The 19,792-nt window shown below is 31.3% G+C and overlaps 1 protein-coding gene across 1 annotated transcript; it reads right to left on the minus strand.

Moving 5' to 3' along the window:
• Positions 1-5,745: 5,745 nt before the first annotated feature.
• On the minus strand, positions 5,746-8,908 carry LOC114745869 (zinc finger CCHC domain-containing protein 7). Its single transcript, XM_028934043.1, has 7 exons — positions 8,524-8,908; positions 8,152-8,268; positions 7,898-8,056; positions 7,588-7,749; positions 7,354-7,470; positions 6,684-6,890; positions 5,746-6,505 (listed from the first exon to the last, which is right to left on the minus strand). The coding sequence occupies exons 1-7, from the start codon at positions 8,821-8,823 to the stop codon at positions 5,975-5,977; spliced, it is 1,593 nt and encodes a 530-aa protein (XP_028789876.1). The 5' UTR covers positions 8,824-8,908; the 3' UTR covers positions 5,746-5,974.
• Between the last annotated feature and the right edge of the window lie 10,884 nt (positions 8,909-19,792).

Consider the following 19,792-nt stretch of genomic DNA (forward strand, 5'->3'; position numbering starts at 1 on the left):
TAAAAAATAAGTTAATGTCCTACCCCACACTATTACTATTGACAAGTCAATGAGCTATATTAACAATTGTCGTGGCCTATATTGACAACATATTTTCCTATTTCGCAATAAGAGTTTTTAGTCACACCGACCTGCATCTTTCTTATCAATTTTCCTTTAACCATGCCCAGACAGATTAAGCCCACCTTCAACCCACTCACAATATACCTAGAAATAGAACACCCATAATCACTCTATCCACTTATAATAAAACCCCAACTTAAATGACCAAACACACCTAGTACTGGGAAAACGGGCCGGCTCGTTTAAGCCCGAGTTCCAAAAATAAGTCATTTTTTCAAGCCCGGCCCGTGAGATGACGGGCTCGGGCTAGCCCGCGGGCTTCTGGTCTTTTTAATTAAAATAATTATTTTTATTATTTTTGTATATTTTATCAAAATAATAAAAATGAAACAATAAAAATTACTAATAAAAAGTATAAATATAAATAAAATTGAGTCACAAATATAAACATTATCATGTCTAAACATATATTACAGTATAATAAAGTCTATTGAATAAACAAACTAAATAGAGGACAGACATAAACAACTAAATAAGCATTAAATTCAGTAGATAATTACAATGCAGATGATCTAGTTTGATTATAAATAATTAACAAAAAAGTTTAACTAACAAACATAGTATACATAAAGAATAATCATTTATCATACCGACAAAAAAGAAAAGAGTCCATCATTCTTAGTTCTAAATTTGTTTATACTATAAAAATGATATAGATCTTTATTTTAGTTTAAAAGATTTTTTGATCAATTATATTTCAAGTATAAAAAATATGGGAGAATGATAAATAAAGACTGTAAAAATTATAGATACAGTATTTTAATAGGTTTTGACAACTTATAAATAACAATATATTTTTATGAATATACCTAGTTTTAAATTTTGCAATTTTCATGTTTTTTGGTTATTTTTCCCACAGCTATAGTGATTCTTTTTTTCTTTTTATGAATGCTATCTATGTGAGCTGTCAAGATAAGTAAAACTAAGAGTATGATATGTTTAAAATGTTAGGGTTTTCTTTTTTAAGTTAAGAAAAAAAGATAGAAATTATAAAAAAAAATTTGGCGGGCCTAAACGGGCCGGCCCGTTTATTTTTCGGCTCTACAGGACTGACCGTTTTAAGCCCGACTTTCCTTTCAAGGCTCCAAAATATAAGCCCGGCCCTCGACTTAAACGGGCTTAAACGGGCCGGCCCGACGGGCTCGGCCCGTTTTCCCGGCTCTAAACACACCAAACAAAAAACACAAGCAACTTTTGCCAATGATTGATATGAGTGGAGTGGATGAGATTTTTAGATGGAAGTGGGGGAAGACACAGAATAAAGTTTGGTTTTTTTTCCCTCTTGCTTCTTGCGTAATGAGTGTCAATTTTCAAACTGAAAAATAGGACAACTTTCAATTACTATAGGTGTATCTCACTAGGGGCAGAGGTGTCTTTTCACAGTTCACCAAATTACACTCAAGTCCCTTTGGGACTTTAGAATCATTCCCAAAATTTTTGAGACCTTTTTGTAGTATTTTGTGTTACATGGGAGTCAATATCATTTTCCCAAAAAACAAAAGGAAAGTTAAAAATGAGAAATTATCAAATTCGATCCAAAACTCTGGAAAATTACAAAATTCCCTCATCATGGTGATGCAACTGCCAAAATCCGCCACGTAAGGATTCTAGCTGCAATGCACGATACGAGGGCCAAAAGCGGGATTTGGCCATTGAGAATATTATATATTCACTGTGCAAGTGTTGTGCTTTTTTTTTTTTTCAATTTTTAATTTGATAGTTATATATTGTCCTCTGTTAATAAAATACTTTAATTTTTCTCTATATTAGCATTGTTAGCCCTTGTGTAACATACAAAAAAAAAATATATTTTAAAAAAAATATTTATTAAATTAAATTAAATAATATTTTATTATTATTAAATTTATTAAAAAAAAAAGAAACAGCTTTCGGTGGAAAGCTGGGAACATTTGACAAAAGGAAGAAATTGGGGGGAGTAGCATTTAATGAAAGATGGAAAAAATGGAATAGGGTAGTTGGATGGTGGAAGGGAAAATAGGATAAAAGAGGGGGAGAGGAGACGGAGGAGGAAGAGAGTGAAGGAAGAGAGAAGAGAGTGAGAAGCTGAGAGGAAAATAGAGAGAGAGCTAAATTGCAGAGTACCTGACGGTTTTGGAGATCATTTAGGTACACAAAACTACTTCTTGTTATCATATTTTCTTTATGAATATTTCCTATATATTTATATCTTTATATTATTAGTTTCATTATCATGTTTAGAGAAAATTTTACCGTTTGAGTATAGAGTAAATATGGAGTTTTGACAATATATGACCGTAGAAATTTAAAGATCCATTATTAAGGAATTTTAATCGGTTTATTTTTGTTTAATGATTATTTTGAGAATTTTAAACTAAGATTTTAGTTGAAAAGTTTGTTATTTAGACTTGTAATATGTTTTTACCGATTAAATTTGAGTTAAATAATTTATTTGAGTTATTTAATATATTATTGATGTTTTAATCGGCTTAAATATTGAATAAGTTAAATATATATTTTGAAATAATTTTTGAATGCTTGAAAAATTATAAATTGAGAATTTTGTGAAATTAAATAAAGCTACAGTTTGTTTATAATTAAAATATATATATATATATATACTTTTGTTAAATTTAAATAGCCTTATATGTAAATTATTTTTTCAAAATAATATCTATTATAAATGTCTAGATTTGGGAGAGTTAATATATTTATGTATTTTGGTTTAGAGGGTAGTCTTAGAATTTTAGAGTAGCTTTGAAGTAGTTCTGAGTTTATATTAATAAATATTTATGCAATTTTGTAGACTTGAGAATTTTGGAGTAATCTTTGTGTGAATATTTGTAAGCTAAAGAGTACCAGGTAACTCTGAAAATTCTTTCTTGTACATGTGAATTGTGTATGATTATATTGTGGATTTACTAATTTTTATATCATACTGAAAAGTAGTATTATGATTTCAAATAAATGTTTTGATATGTTATTTGATTTTGTCAAGATTTATTGCTATTAATTATGATCAATGTTTAAATATATTGATGGCTGAGGAATTGTCATGAGTTGTTATTAAATGGTATATAAGTTTTATTGCTATCTTATCTTTAAAATATTTGAGGACGTATTTATGATGTAACATTATTGGCATCTGACATGCATTGTTGGGCTAAGGATAGAAGGAGATTGCATGGATATGAAATTACCACGTGGTATGCCATCACTCGGTGCACAGTGGATGGCACTTGTCAGGGCCCCTTCTTCCATGTTTTCCTTTGGCCGGGAATTCATTGGAGTTGTGGGACATGTGACACCTCCCTATTCACAAAGGAGGGGAGCCATAGTCCGAGCTTGAGCTCTATATCTTTGGCCGGATATATCTCTAGTATCGGTGAGCTTGGAATAATTCAGTAAAATGGATTAGTTCCTATCGGACTATGTGTTAGCCTATGGCTCCAGTCAGCGGTATAAGGGTGGACGGTGATATAAGGGAGGTAGCATATTGCATTATTTTTTGGATATATTAGAACAATGATATTGGTATATTGTTGGAAAAAAAAATGAAATTGAATTGGATGTCTCAAATCCGTGATTTTTAATATATTTATATACACACATATAAACAGATTTTTGGTTTATCATATATGATTTGCTTGTATAGGTTAGAATTTCAGTAGTTACTGAGACGTTTGAGCTCATCCCCTATATTAACAATTTTTCAGGCGAATGATCTAGTAGGAATCAAGGGAAGGCACCAATGGAGTGAGCCGTGAAGGCTTTTGTGCTCCTCAAGCACATGCTATGTTATATTTTTATTTGCCATGACTATAAGACTTTAATAGTTTATGTTGTTAAGTTATGTTAGAAATGTGTTGAAATTTTGACTTATTTGCAGTATTAAAAATATGTATGGACTTTTAAATTAAATATTTTATCGAGTATATTGATATAATTATGTGAGGTGTTACACCTTGCATTAAATCAAAGTTATGGATATTAGAGAAAACTTAAAATATTTAATTAAGAAAAAATAAAACACAGGTACTAAATTAGAAATTAAAAAATATATTTTCTATTTAAATTACAAAAAAATATAAGTTGTTTATTGAATTGCGTAACATCACTTCTAAAAACATTAACCTCATTTAAAATGAATTTTCAAGGGAGGCTAGTGTTTTTCAGTAACAAATTTTACATTTAGATTATGCATTATAATTTTTAAATTTTCAGTAGTCTTATTTTTAATTACCAACAATTTAGTTCATGCCTGAAAAATATAAATTTCAAGAGAGATTAGCTTTCTCAAAAGGGGAGCTACACAAATTTAATAGACACCTCATGACTTTTCCCTAGTGTTATTTTTTATTGTCACTAATTTTAGTCCAAATCTAAAATGTAAAATAAGTAAATGTTCAAATGAAGTCAGCGATTTTCAGAAGTAATGCTACACAAATTCAATAGATGTCGGGTGTCTTTTCATTATTATGATATTCGTTTACCAACAATTTAATTCAAGTCTAAAATAGATTTAGTTTACAAGTGGAGTTATGCAAAAGCAATTGACACCTCGTATTATTTCAACAATCATAACTTATTTTTGGATTAAAAAAAAAGTTGAATAACCTGAAACAATAAATCGACCTTGCCACCATACCTTTGGAGATTCTACAGTAACTCAGAAAGAAATATTTGAATAAAAACCAAACAATGACTTTAAAAACACTTTTAAAAAACATTTTTTTTAATCAACCAAACACCCCTTAACTCTCCAATGAAGGACCTTTCACTCAACCCACCTGATTTTGCTCTTTTTTCTTTTTTTTTCCCCTTTTTTGAATGAAATTTGTAGCTACTGATTTTAAATGTAAAAGTTAGATAACTAATTTATAAATATTAAAAAAATTAAGTTTTTTTAATAAATAGGTATTATCTTCCCTAAAGGCCTAAAACAACATTCTTAATCATGCGTATTAAAATTACCATTTGATAAAATCTTTAATTTGTACAATCACCATTACTACTATGAGAAACATATTGAATCAATAAAAATGTAAAACAAATTGAATTATGGCCTCATATTTAATATTAGACTAAATTATGACTAGCTCTTATATTAAAAACGAAAAGTAATATTAACAAACTAGATCAAGGTACATAATCAAGACATAATCATCCTTCATCCAATGCACTAACCACGCCATTTAGCCATGTAGTCAGCATCAAGAATCTGTTCCTTATTCACGTGTTTAATTCTAACTATACAGTCCTCATGAGTAATTAATCTAGCTCCATCAACAATATCGTGAGACGGATGACTGTCTTCAGAACTTTCAGTGACCAATTTTGTAGCTTTTATATAATTAGAAAAAAAGGTTGATCTTTCTATACAATCTAGCTCCATGGATGCAACTAGTCAGCTCTACAATGGCTGGAGGAACCATCGTGAGCGTATACCAACAAATCACAATTGCATGATTTGTTATGGCTTCTTCATGTTTTGCTGGTTTTCTTATAAGCCGGTTCATCTCTTGTTCCGGACCAAATTAAGGCATGAATCATGATTGGCCAGTTTTTGGTTAAAATGGCCTGTGCGGACCAATTTTCCAAACCTTGCATATCACCGAAAGCACAGCCCTGTTGTCCATGCACTTAAAAAACGCAAGTGTAAAACAATTCTTGATCCCCGTCTATTAAAGTTTGAGATGTACACGAAAATGAACGTTTCGGGGGATCGATGAAGATGGCCAAACCCAAACAAAAAGGATGGTGTCAAACGAATAAAAGAAAAATTAATTTAATCGATTGACTTCAAACTTACAAATGCTATTGTAAGGTAATATGACAAACAGGGACATCCAGATCGCAAAATTATGGAGAGCTACCACCAGTCATACCTTGGTGGTGGATTGTTACTTCTGCCAAACCTCGATGCTGAGGATCTATGATGAAAAGAATTGGCTAATCCTTTTGATCCTGAGGATCCAGCATGGTTGAATGACTTCCATCTGGGCGGGGTTGCAGGAGACATCCATCTGTTGTTGAACTTTCTGGGATAGTGTTCTTCAGGATCTTCAGCCATCCAACCACCTCTACGCTTCGATTTTCCCTGAGGCTTTGGTGAATCATAGTCTCCAGGATCCTCAAACATCCACCCGCCTCTCGGCTTGGATTTCTTCGGAGTGGTAGCACCTCTGTCTTTGAACTTTGAAGGAAAATCTTCGACATCCTCATTCATCCAATCAACCCGCCGCTTTGACTTGCGAGAAGTGCTTGCAACCATATCATCAGTTCGGATCTTTTTCTTTTTATGGGCCTTACCCATATTAGATGGTGCAGACCCATATTCAACGTAATCTTTCTCTTTACGGGATCTAGGAGATTTTAATAATTGGCGATTCTTCTTCCTTACCTGAAAAGGAACAGCACAGAGGGCATGAAACTACTTGTCTTCCTCCAAGAGACATGGAGGTAAAACGATGACACATTTAACCTAAATAGAACCATAAAAACCTCAATAAAACATATTAAAGATTTAAAATATATGTTTATAATAGTAATAATAACCGAAATGCATGTCCCTATAGTACCTTGGCGGAACTTGTACATTCACGGGCAAAATGTCCCTCTTCTCCACACTTAAAGCATGAACTAGGCGTGGCTGCACCAGTGGTCTCCTCCAATATTACCTTAGCAAAATTGGCGCATTCCCGAGCAAAATGTCCCACTTCACCACACTTAAAGCATGAACTAGGTGTGGCTGCACCAGTGTTCTCCTCTTGTAACCTCAAACAAGCCTGCATTGTTGATTCTCACTCATGTGGGACATTTTTTGATAAAACATGCATTTCTTGATCATTACAAGTTTTTTTGAACTAATTTCTTCAAGATTATATGATTGATGCAAAAAGCAATATGCATAACATCCAACATCTAATCTAATAAGAACTGGAAGTAATAGCAGCAAGAGTTACATAGTATGATAATTCAGAAACTATAGCATGATAGTGATAGATAATGATGCACTCATATGACTTGAGTAGGTAAAGACAGTAGAAAACACATTCAATACCCGTAAACAATACTCATCTGGATAGCTCACTAGATTTTCCAAGTTCACATGAAAGTCTATATCAAATTTACTTATAACTTGCTTTGTGGTGTGTGTGTGTGTGTGTGTGTGAAATGTCACAATAACATCGTATCGAAAGAAATTTCCCTATGCCCCCAGATTATGCCAAAATAAAGGCTAAAACTTACCAGACCAGTATGACCCAATCGACCACATCTGTAACAAGAAACTTCCCATCTCGGACCATCATCAGAATCAACGCAACACAAGTGGCCAAATGCTTTGCAAACATAGCATTGTATTTCCTGAAAACACACATGACATTTACCAATTATATTCAAAATTCAACAAAAATCCCTCACAAAGTTGCAAGGAAAATAAAATACCACAAAGGGGGGCAAAATGAAATGGAACAGAACAACCTTAAGATCATCTGATGAATAACTATTCTTGCATTGAAACATATCATGCCCCGACTTCCCACACTTCAAACAGAATACTGAACTTTTAGACCCACCGGTGATCTTCTCTGGACAGTCTTTGGCACGGTGACCACCTTTCTTGCAGATGAAGCAGTCTCGTGCCTACAGAAAAACACAGGGAATTTTGATATACCAAAGAAAAACAAAAGCACTAGCATTAACTCTCATTCACACACAGACCCAATCCTCTCCATCGAATTAGCGGCTGAATCAAACGAGGCAGAAGATATTTAAAAAATAAAACACAAACCTTGGTGCAATTTTTTACAGCATGCTCCAAGCTTCCACATACAAAGCATGGTTTCTTGCGTCTCCCTGCTTTACAGTTCACTGCAGTATGACCTCCTTCACCACAGTTGAAGCAAGTTCCCCAATTACTATCAGGAGGATCAAAATACCTGGGGCCCCGCTGATAGAATAGACACAGAAAGGCATATCCAACTAAACCTTCGTCTATGATATTATTTTCAAACTCACAGTTTAGAAAGAGTAGTTCAAACTCACAAGCAGCTTTCGTAGAACAATATTGTCACCCATCTGAACTGGACTTGCTTCTGGGGGCTCGTTTGTTTCGCTGGCTTTGATTGCCTCGCTTGTCTCTTGTTCTTCTACTGTAATAATCTAATCAAAAAAGAGCCAACCATTAAACTTTAATGAAAAAGCCAAAAAGACCAATAAAAAGCCCTTGCATAATTCAGCAGAAGCACAAGCCTCCAATGCAGCTGGATATGCTTCATTATTTCAGTTCAATTACTCTTGATGCCCATTCCGATTGACAGGGTGCGTTCTCACTTTCACTTACACCCCAATGGCACGAAGAAAATAAACCACACTCACTTTATAAAAAAAATAACCTCAAGACGGAATAATACTCACACTTTGATCCCCAGATTCAATTTTCTTAAACTTCTTTTTATTCCTCTTCATCTCAATCTCTGCACTTTCCAGATCGACATCGCAGCCAAAGTCACCGTCACGGTCCAATTCGCCACCATTCTGGAGAAGCTTCGCCTCACGCATACGTTGGGCTTTCTCCTCAATCTTGAGAGTCAGGTCCTCGTTTGCTTCTTCATCGTCACTGCTTGAAACGACCACAGACGACGAAGCCTTCTTGTCGTCTTTAAGATCCTCTTCGTCCTCAATCTTTGCGCTCTGCCTCTCCTTCCGCCTCCTCATGGGGGCTGCTCCCAAATTACGAACCCAAGCAAAACAGATCAAAAATCTGAGGAAGCAGCAAGAGAAGAAAGAACCGCTGCAGCAAAGCGTGTTTAAAAGCTAGGGTTTTTTTCCCTTTTCCCGGATGGCCAAAAACAGTACGGTTTTTTTTTCCCCCTCTTGACGGATAACGGAATTCGAAGGGAATCCTCTCAGTTGAGCAGTATATCCCGACATGGGCTTGTCTAGTTTGGGCTTTAGCCCATAAAAAGTTATATAAGAAAAGCTTAATGGGATAACATTTTAATTTTACACAGCGAGAGTTGATCCAAGTAGTAAGCGACTTAGTACCGTTTAAATAAAATCTCGAGTTCAAGCCTCAGCATATGCAGAAATCCCTGTTGTGAGACTCACCCATCACAGCCAGGTATACCATGCGGGTCGAATTCAGATGTAGTCGGAGTAAAGTTCCTTTGAACTGGATGGGTAACAAAAAAAAATTTTAATTTTACACAAGGTTAGGTCTAGTAGAAGAACCAAGTACCTTATAAGGTGATGAATCAATATTTGAATATCGTTAAAAGAGATATTCACATTTAATACTCAATAATACTTTAGACGGAATTGCCCCAGTTGGAAGATGCACGTGCTTAGCCAAAAAAAAATAATGACATTTTAATTTTAATCATAGACATATACAATTCAAATAGCCATATTTAGTATCAGAGATCCTCGAATTGCATGATCTCTGGTAGAAGGATACATGTGTAGGGAGAATGGCATTAAAAGCATTAATATGCTAACTTTTTTAATGATTGTGTTCGGCTGAATTAAATAATTTACTAAATATAATTAATTAAGTGATTGGGAAATTATGATATAACTATTAATTCATTTTAGATCTTAAATTTTGAAGCAAAAAAGCATACATATAAGATCTAAGTCCTTGGTGGAGATCTATGTCATAAAGGAAAAAAAATATTAAAATTTTTTTTGAGAATATGGGCACAATCTTTGAATTCAAATGCAAAATGTCAAGGTTTTGAATTTCTAGATAATTCAACGATCAACGAATTACACTAAAGTCAATCATATAGCAAAGCCAAATGAAACATGGAAAATTGAAAGATCATCCTTTTGGAGGGATTACTAAACAAATTTCATTATATTAATAAGGGTTCCAAAATTTGTTGTGGTGGTTGGGAGTAGAAATGTCCATAGGAGTGGCTTTTCATTGAATTGGCAAAATTATTTTTGGGCCATAAGTGGAAGAGGATTCTGCCTATTTTGCTTGTATTTTTTTTTTTCTTATTGGAATTTGGTTCAATTATACCTACCACAATTTTGTTAGGCTTTTTTTTTTTTTTTTTTAATTTGGACGAGAGGTGTAGAGCCTGATTAACGGTTCAGGATTGAATCCCAAACCTGGCATCACTAAGGACACATTTTGTGATACTAGATCATATAATTTTCTACACTTTGTTAGGCATTTCCCTTCAAAGTTTTTCACACGCTCAAGATTCTACCTTACACTGGTTCACAAACAATACAGTCACAATATATAATTATTACATTGCGATTTTGGTAAAAAAAAAATCATACATTGACATAATTAATTTGACCATCGTGAGGCACAGTTTTTAATGCATTGATGAAGTTTAAACTTGTCATCTCGTGGTATGATGATAATGTATCTCTATTTTATAATATATTTTTATATACAATTAAAGAATTTTATAATATTTAAAGGACTTAGAATGTAATAGATATTTATAATTTGAATTAAAAATTAATTACTTAGAAGTGTATTTTTTTATTATGCTTTTATAATTCTCCTTTTGAAAAGCATCTTTGTTTTGATTTCAGAAATATTTCGTTAAACAAAACATGGACCTCTTGAAAACTACATTTGCAGCAGCCACTTGAAATTAAAATTTTTCAATTATCTAATTGGGAATTATCCAAAATATCTTCTACCTTCCATCCTAAATTGAAGAGTTTAAATAATTAATTTCTTTTGTGGATAATTTCTTTATCGTATTTTGAATTTGAATAAATATTTTATTTATACATCTATTATCCATTTAATTTTTTAAATATCCACACCTAAATTCTAATATCAGTTTATCCTACTATCATATCTTTACTCAAGTTTAAAATATTATCCCTTTATCCACTGTTATTTAAATTCAAAAGCTCTTCCTTTTAGTTGTTATGAAAATCACACCAAATCAGGAGAATTTAAATTCAATTTCTATCTTTTGAATTCAAGATATATTAAATAAAATCATTTTCCTCCAATGCAAGAGATTAACAAGATTACAGGATAAAAAAAGAAAAAAAAAATTAAGCTAGAAGTCTCAAGGATTGCCTCATTCAACTAGGATAGATTCAAGAGCTATAAAAAGAGATCAACTGATCAAGGGAACCTCGGAAAAGAAAGCCATCTACACTTGCACAATCACAAGGATACACTTGGTTTCTTCTATGTCTAATTATTCACTATTGTCTTCTTTTTTTTATCATTATAGTGTCATCCAGCCATAAGTGTGGTTAGTCCTCTTTGTTCCGGAGAATAAAATGACATGGCTTGAGTTCCTGTTTATATTAAGGAGTTTGTTGGTTTTTATATTTCAAATTTATTGTCTTTATAAATTTTCTAAGTTTGGATTTTTGTTTTCTTTTTATGGGCCGTTATTAAATTTTTGTTTTAGTTGAATAATTATGTTTTAAAGTTTTCAAAAAATATATTTTCAGTTCCTCATCATTCTATAAGTGTTTATATTTGTAGATTTCTATTTGATTTACACAAATAGTTCTTGTCCTCGAGTTTTTGATAGGTAACACTCTTCAAGAAATCAGATATGACTATTTAATTGAATTTATAATTAAGTGGCTTTTAAATAATTAATTGAAAGATAATTAATTGTTACTTAGTTAATCATGACTAGGATATTATCTAGGATTTTGTTTTTGACTTAATAAACTATTTTTATACATACTCCTCAACCTTTTGAGCCGTGATAGTCATGCATCAATGTCCTTGGTAAGTACATTATTCTGCTAAGATTTTCTATAATTTTTTCCTTTTTTTAGTTATTGTTATTTTTCCTTTATTTTTCTCAATTTATTTTGCAAAATAAAGTTCAATCAAATTTATCTTCTTCTATTTCTTTTAGTCGCCTTTTAAGGAAAAGGTTTTTAAAAATTTAATTTAGTTAATTAATTTGAAAGCTTACATGATAGGGAGATCATATCACATCTACTGTGTTTGAGATTTCACGAGCATATGTTCAAAGTGGGAGAGAGAAAAAGGTTGAGAAAATAAATGTTCTACCGTTTAACATAAGAATTAAATAATTAATTTAAAAATATTTAAAAAATTCATTAAGTTGATTATTCATCACAAATTTTTTTTAAATTATCATATTTAATCATATGCTTCCCAAGAACATTCTTTACAATAAATAAAAATATTTTAGAATAAATGAGAAACAAAGTGAATTGAGATCATATATTTAGGACTAAATCTAATATTTTAACTAACTCTTATATTAAGAATTGAATATAATAGATTACAAAATTGAAGAAGTAAATTTTATGTGTAAATGACCAACGAGGCACGAGAAAAATATTGTACTACCTCTACTCCTTAATATAGGAGCAATTAAAGGTTTAATTTGGTCATAAATATAATACACTAGTCCAATTTATCTTTTTTTTTTTCTAAAGTAGTAATTATGGTGATTGCATACATTAAAAGTTTTATAATAAAGTGATTCCAACGTTCATGAAATCAATAAACATATTTTAAGAAAAATAATATTTATTTATTACAAATATTTAACTTAACTAATTTTCTTAATATATACAAATAAGTTATTTAGCTTTCATGCTAAGCATTGGGGGTTATTATAATTAGGTTTGGGGGCTCATAACGTGATAAATCAATATTGAAATACTTGTTAAGAGAGATTTTTACATTTAGTACTCAATATTACTTCGAATAAGATTATCTCAAACAAAAGGATATTTGTGCCTAACGAGAAAAAAGATACCATGAACAAATTCAACCACAAAAAAGAAAAATAGAAAACACAATTCAAGATATTCCAAACTAGTCACTAGAAAGAAGTTAAATGTAAAATAAGGTTGTATTTGAGATCACCTTTTGAGATATCAAACTGACTTTTCACTACTAAGAGTAACTTTTAACCAAAATTTTTAGTTCGAGATCATAGTGAAATAAAAGAGCTTCATGGAAAGAGGTATCTTTTACCTTGAAGTCATTTTTTGTAGCTTCTCTAATGCATCACGGTGCGGTGAAAATTATACCCTTTCTCTTGCCTGAAAAAAAGTGACATTTGCATAGAAAATGATTATGCTACTCAGATTTATTTATTATTATTTTTATTTGTTAATGTAAAAATAATAATTAAAAAATCTTTTACAACCTTTTCAATAGGACATCAAATCCTTTTATTTTTATAATTTTTACTTGAACATTTTTCTTAAAATTATCACATTATACACATATAATATATAAAATAAGATTTATATACTTTTCAGTTATTTTACATCTAAACTTGTTTTTTATTAATCATTTAAATAAGTTTCAACTTCTTAAAGTCAATTTAAATATAAATTATATAATACTATCTTATTTTTATTGAATTTGACTATTACAAAAATTAGATTAAAAAAAAAGCTCTTGATATTGTTAATTTAAATGCACCCTAAAATATATTTTGATTACCATGCGTAAAAGAAACTATCATTTAAATATTATAAATTTAGAACTTTAAATTTAAACTATTGAAAGATTTTACCAATAGCAAAGCAATCCGATGAAGGGAAAGAAAAATAATGTGCATAAATAATCAAAATAAAAGATTCCATCTCAATCAAGTACGAAAGGTAGTGTCACTATCAAACATAAGGTATTTAAGGAAGCAAGGAAGCCACTTTTCAAATATGTCAAATCTCATCACCCAGTCATTTCAAAGCTGCAAATTATGAAAACTAGAAACCGAGTCAAAGTGATTATGTGAAGAATATTTCCAAATTAATAAGTATTTTTGGTTATTATGCCCAGCCCAAGTCATTCCCGCAAGTAGCATCTACAAGTAGATGCGATGCTATCAGATTTTTAGGATTGGGTACAAGATACTTGCGAATTTTTGGGCTTTTAATCTCCTTGTTTTTGTGGTTTAAAACATAAATTTGTCTTAAAAAAATTTCACTGAATAGAGATAATATCTTAAACTTTTATTTAGTATAATGTTCCCTAAGAAGTTTAAAAAGAGGTGTAATATCACTTACAATAATGTTTTACATTGATTGTTAATTAGTTGAACAATTTTGTCTAGGGTTAAAGGATAGTTTTACCTTGAATGGTTTTTTTTAAAGAGTAATTGGTATTATAAATGTAACAACGATTGTTACCAATCTTTTTAAATTACCATTTAATAACAATAACCATGGTAAAAAAGAACTTATTATAACATTTGAAAATGTTACCATTATTATAGAAGAAGCTTGAATCACAAGAAAAACTAACCACGATAAAAAAGAGTTAAACTAATTCTTAAAAACGTTTATCATGGTTAAAAAGGATAAACTCATCTTTCAACACTTATTTGTGATAGAAAAGAATCAAAATAAAACCTTTAAAAGCCATTATGGATATTAGAGTTTTATTACAGACTCCGTTTTCCTGCTAAGCATTGTGATGAGCACCAAGTGCTCATCACCCAAACGCATCGTTTTACTAAAGAATAAAGAAATCTTGGCCATTGGTTGTATGATAATCCTAACCGTCCAATTCTGAAATATCCTTGTTGTATTGTGGGAAGACTCCAACGGATGAGGCTAGACTCCGCTTCTCTTCTCGGCAGAACCAATTTTCTGGTAGCGTCATCCCTATGAGCCTCATCGGCAGCGGCTGTCCTTGGGTGGCGCATGAGGGCGTTAAACTCTACGGCGCTCAACACATGGAGGTCGAAGATGACGCATGGTTCAGCGACGTATGGCGAGAGATTCGGTTTGATGATACTTGGAAGGATTGCGCATATCTGATTTGATGCTGTAGGGGTTCATGAACCAAGGTAGGATTCGAAGAAGAGAAGACTCAAAGCCATTGCAAAAATTCAAAATCATGGTTCAAATGCTAATTTTGATTGATTTCTTGTAGAAAAATGGCACCACTCTGGTTCAAATGCAGGAAAAAAAATCGCTGAATGAATAAAACAATGGAGCCTTGCCTTCCATTAATTAAAATGTTGCGTTTGGGTGATGAGCACTTGGTGCTCATCACACTGCTTAGCAGGGAAACTGGGTCCTTTTATTACAACAATCGCATGCAAATCAAGAGTAATAATGTTTCATAATAACTGGGCCTTGAACATTATGAAAGCCAACATGTCACATTCAACTATAAGTCTATAGTAAGACATTTTCTGAATAATACATTTTATAACTTTCCAAACACTCTGATTTTTTTGAAAGACATTGTGGATCTATAATTTACAAACACATGCGAACATCTAAAGGCCTCTAGCCTGCTACTAGCATGTAATACAATAATAGTTTATCAAAAGCATATAGTTAATACAAACAATCTCAGATAATCAAAGTATGTAAAATGAACCCTATGTGGCAGTATAGAAACATCCATCACATAACAAAAAGAAGCTATACAAAATTAACTTGATAGCTAAGCCTTTAGCGCCTTTCCTGACATACCAGTCTTAGAGCTGTCACTTGAAAATGTTAAACCATGGAATGAGACAAAAGTCTCGATAACTAAAAATCCTACTCATCAAGCGTACAAGTAAATGCTTGAAAAGTGTCAGGTGGAACAATTATTAAAATCACAACATTTATAATTGTCACATAGGTACACATATATCAAAGTATAGTATTTTAATTTTAATTCTACCTTATCTCTTCTAATTGAACCCATGGGCTGGTATTCACTCATGTAACTAATACTCCCTCCGTTCCTTATTATAAGAGACATTTGATGCTTATGGCATATTCCTATATATAAGAGACACTTAAAAGTTGTCTCTACTTTTTGTGTTGATTTCATATTTTACTCATATTTATTATCTCCAACTCACACTCTCTCTCATTCCCACTTCTCTTTCTTTTAATAATTTACTATTGTTCTCTCTCATGTTCTCTCTCTTTATTAATGAGGGTATTTTTGGAAAAAAATTTATACTTTTTACATATTGATTGTTCTTAACTAATTTTAACTGTTTTTTTATCAACATAATTCAGTTATTCGTCTCTTATAATAAGGAATGAAGGGAGTAGCTTAACACAACAAACTCATTGATCAAGTGATGTGAACTGACCAGAATCCATAGAGTACAAGACCGAACCATGAGTTCCCCCTCTAGTTCACTAGCGGAACGTCATATGTCTTAGAACACACGAAAAGGGCCAAAGCATCAACTAGTGTATGTAACATCCTAATTTTTCTCCCCAAGACTTAAGTAAATCTATGAGTAAACGTTTACTAATATCAATTTAACAGAGGTTAAATACATATAAGCAATTGAAATATTTATCATCATCTATATATATATATATATATATATAACTATGTGTATATAAATCAATGAATAAAATAAAAATGTTAAGAAGTCACACATCAACTAAATGATGGGAAAATGGAGCTCTATGAGCCTATAAATATGTGGTAATAGGGGAGAGCTAAGAATAAGTTAAATAATTTTCACACAAAATTGAAACAATTTTAGTAAAATGCCAAGTGTGAGTTTTTAAACTATTGGATCAGACTGAAATTTGGTCTTCCAGTTTGAGGCATCTAACTTTTCAATTTCAATGGTTGGATTATTGATTTGATCTTTGAGGTTTGAGTTATTACATAGGCATTGGACTTCTTTTTTTTTTTTAAGATTTTGTAGATAGAACCTTAATAGTAAATTATCATTTTTTTTAAATTTGTTCACCATTAGATCAAGCTAAAACTTGGATAATAGATTCAAGACATCTAACACATTAATTTCAACGGTTAGATTAATAAGTAAACTTATGTAATGAGAATAATTTAACTCTATTAAATATGTTTTGTGAAGTTCTTCGAAAATAAAAAAATATGCTATAAATTGAGTATTTTCTACTTGGGTTATGAATCAATTATAATTGATGATTTAATGATATAATCTAATAATTTAAAAATAATATAATGTAGAAAGTTAGAAATTGAATCTAAATCATGGTATCTCTATTCTGACTTTAAACCTTAAAGACATTGTACGAGTTAGAATTCTAAGTAACAATTCAAAAACATTAGAGAGAAAATTATTGGTTGAAATTTAATATATGGCTTACCCATAAGATACTGTAGTAATATATATTTTCCATTTGTAGATATGAAATTTGGTTTAACGACCCTAAGTTTAGGGTTATGATTTTTGACACGTAAGCACTTGTTGGATACTAGGTAACGCTAATTCTTATTTATTTCTTCTACTGGTTCCCCTATGAGGAGCTTTTAATTAAATTGAACCTTTAATGATGGATTTTGAATAATACGAACTAGAAAAATTGCTTTGAAATTATGAAAAGGCTTTCTAAAAATTTGGAACTTGCTGGATGGGATTAGTTTGTGAAAAATGAATCAATTACCAGAACCTTAAGAATGGATGGAAGCTAGGTAAATGATTTTTTTGTATGAAAATGAAATTATGAAATTATAGCATACGAGTTATGTGATACGTTTCTGAAATGATATGTTTATAAATTATACCTTGATTACTTGATAATATTATTGTATGGTACGGTGTTAATTATCTGATATAGTTAAAGTATGTTTTGAACCTCATATAATGCATGTTCTCATGATAACTAATTAGAATTGAGAAGTGTCATGACTATGATTAGTTGATTTAACACTGGAGAAGGTGTTTGTAATAGATCTTAATATACATATATTACCACGTGGTTTGTCTCCACAATGCACACTATGGTTGGATTCTTAGAGAGGCTACTATCTTCTTATTTGTGACACTCTAAGAGTATCCCGGGACAACATCCTCACAAGGATACCAGGCAGTAAACCAATTTGGGCAGCATTTCTTTTTTTTGGAGGAACCCATGGCCCCGCGTGTGCTTTGCTGACTTTGGCTGGTTCGCATCACATGTGTGGAAAGCTCGTGAGAGTCACCAATCATATTATTAGGACTTAGCTCATGGGCTTAGGTCAACAGATATAAGGAGGATATAAGACAAGAATTGAGTGATTAATAATGGATAGTGAATGATGACAAAAGTATGTATATCTGTTGATATTTTCTTTATCTTGTATGTTTTTGATATCTGTTACCTATTATGTGATAGTACTATGTTTAATGATTATTTAAATTTTTAGTTCTACTCGGCACCTTATAAGGGTGCTGCTAGGTGAAGTAAGTAGAAGTTTTCATTACTGAGACAGTATTCTCACTATGTTATATCTACTATTTTCATGTAAAAGCAGTACAAGAGCCACTGCGGGGAAAGAACTAGAGGCGTGAGGTTACTTTCATTGGTGACCATACCTTGAATTCTGGTTATGTTTAATCATTAGTCATTTGCCACTTAAGACTTCATTATGCATCTCTTTATATTCTTCGTGTTGAAACTAGTTATATGCCTTTAACTATAAATTTTCTACTGAGAGCCCTGAGGGCCATAAATCCATGATTAAACATTTTTAAGGATTTTTTTTGGACTAATTAAAATTTATTTTTGTTATATTATGTGTTATTGATTGTGTTAGTCAAGTATATAGGAGGTTTTTTATAACCATTTTAGTAGTACAATCCTTTCCTAACATGGTTATGCACAATAGGTAAATAAGATTCTTTTATAACTATGATATGTTACACTGCTGACTGATTGTCTTATCCTTTTATATCATGGTTATGTGACAAAGTAAAAAAATCTGAAGCAATTTTTATAACCCACTTCTTTTAATTACCATGATAATGATAATGATATTCTTTAATTGTATTAAGTTTGACAGGTTTTTAAATAGGGTGTGACGGTATACACTTGGAAGTGTACCACCTTATTTTCTCTTTTATATACAATATTTCACCCCCTATTTTTTTTAATAGACCTCCCATTAAAACAACATTCACCATCTCCTCTAATCATCACTCAATATATTTATATAATAACTATTTGTCAACAATATAATCACTTTTCACATTTTCTGGCAAAATCAACAATTCCGATTTCATTCATCAACATCAATTCACAAAACCATTTCTCAATAAAATCATGTCCCATAAGACAAGTTTATGAAATTTAGTTTCAAAGCTATATTTCATTAATATAAAGTATTTCAAGGCAATTTTAACAATAATATGTCACATGGCTCAAATAATAGCCTAATGACATTTTGACAAATTTAATGTAATCCAAAATCACTCACAACATTATACATGAATGCATAACAAGTGAAAAACGGTTCTCTTTCACCAAACTATATAATACCAAAATCAAACCAAACCTCGTGTTCAAACCAACAATTTAGAATCAATCTACAACAATCACAAGTAACCACATATTAATTCCCAATTAATAAAGTGATTCATAATGAATATAAAGATTCAAAGTTCTTTTAGAGTCTAACTCTTGCGATAATCACAATCTAACCATTTCAACACTAAATTTAGAATCCTAGTAGTTTAATTGACTCATCTAAATCATTCATTCACATCAAATTGGTCAATTTGAGCAAAATTCTCAATTTCATACTGAGGTTCCAAATCTCAAAATACCCATTTGAAATTTCCAAGCTTTAATAATAATCTAAACCAATTAAATGTCAATTCTAATTTGTAATAGTATAACCCAACTTTCAAACCTCAATTCAAACCACCATATTATTATAACTTAGCAAAACCTAACTCAAAAATCAAACTCTTGCTTAAAACTACATATTACTTTAGATCCAACAAAACTA

The sequence above is a fragment of the Neltuma alba genome, unplaced genomic scaffold (assembly GCF_004799145.2).
Source record: "Neltuma alba isolate B1F8T4 unplaced genomic scaffold, ASM479914v2 tig00004850_pilon, whole genome shotgun sequence".
Lineage (NCBI taxonomy): Eukaryota > Viridiplantae > Streptophyta > Magnoliopsida > Fabales > Fabaceae > Neltuma > Neltuma alba.

Excerpts from the sequence above, each read along its gene's own strand:
- LOC114745869 (XM_028934043.1), bottom strand. The coding sequence starts at position 8,823 with ATGAGGAGGCGGAAGGAGAGGCAGAGCGCAAAGATTGAGGACGAAGAG. Across the intron at positions 8,269-8,523 it reads TTGAATCTGGGGATCAAAGT|ATTATTACAGTAGAAGAACA; the intron begins GTGAGTATTATT and ends TTTTTTGATTAG. Across the intron at positions 7,750-7,897 it reads CTGTAAAAAATTGCACCAAG|GCACGAGACTGCTTCATCTG; the intron begins GTTTGTGTTTTA and ends GTTTTTCTGTAG.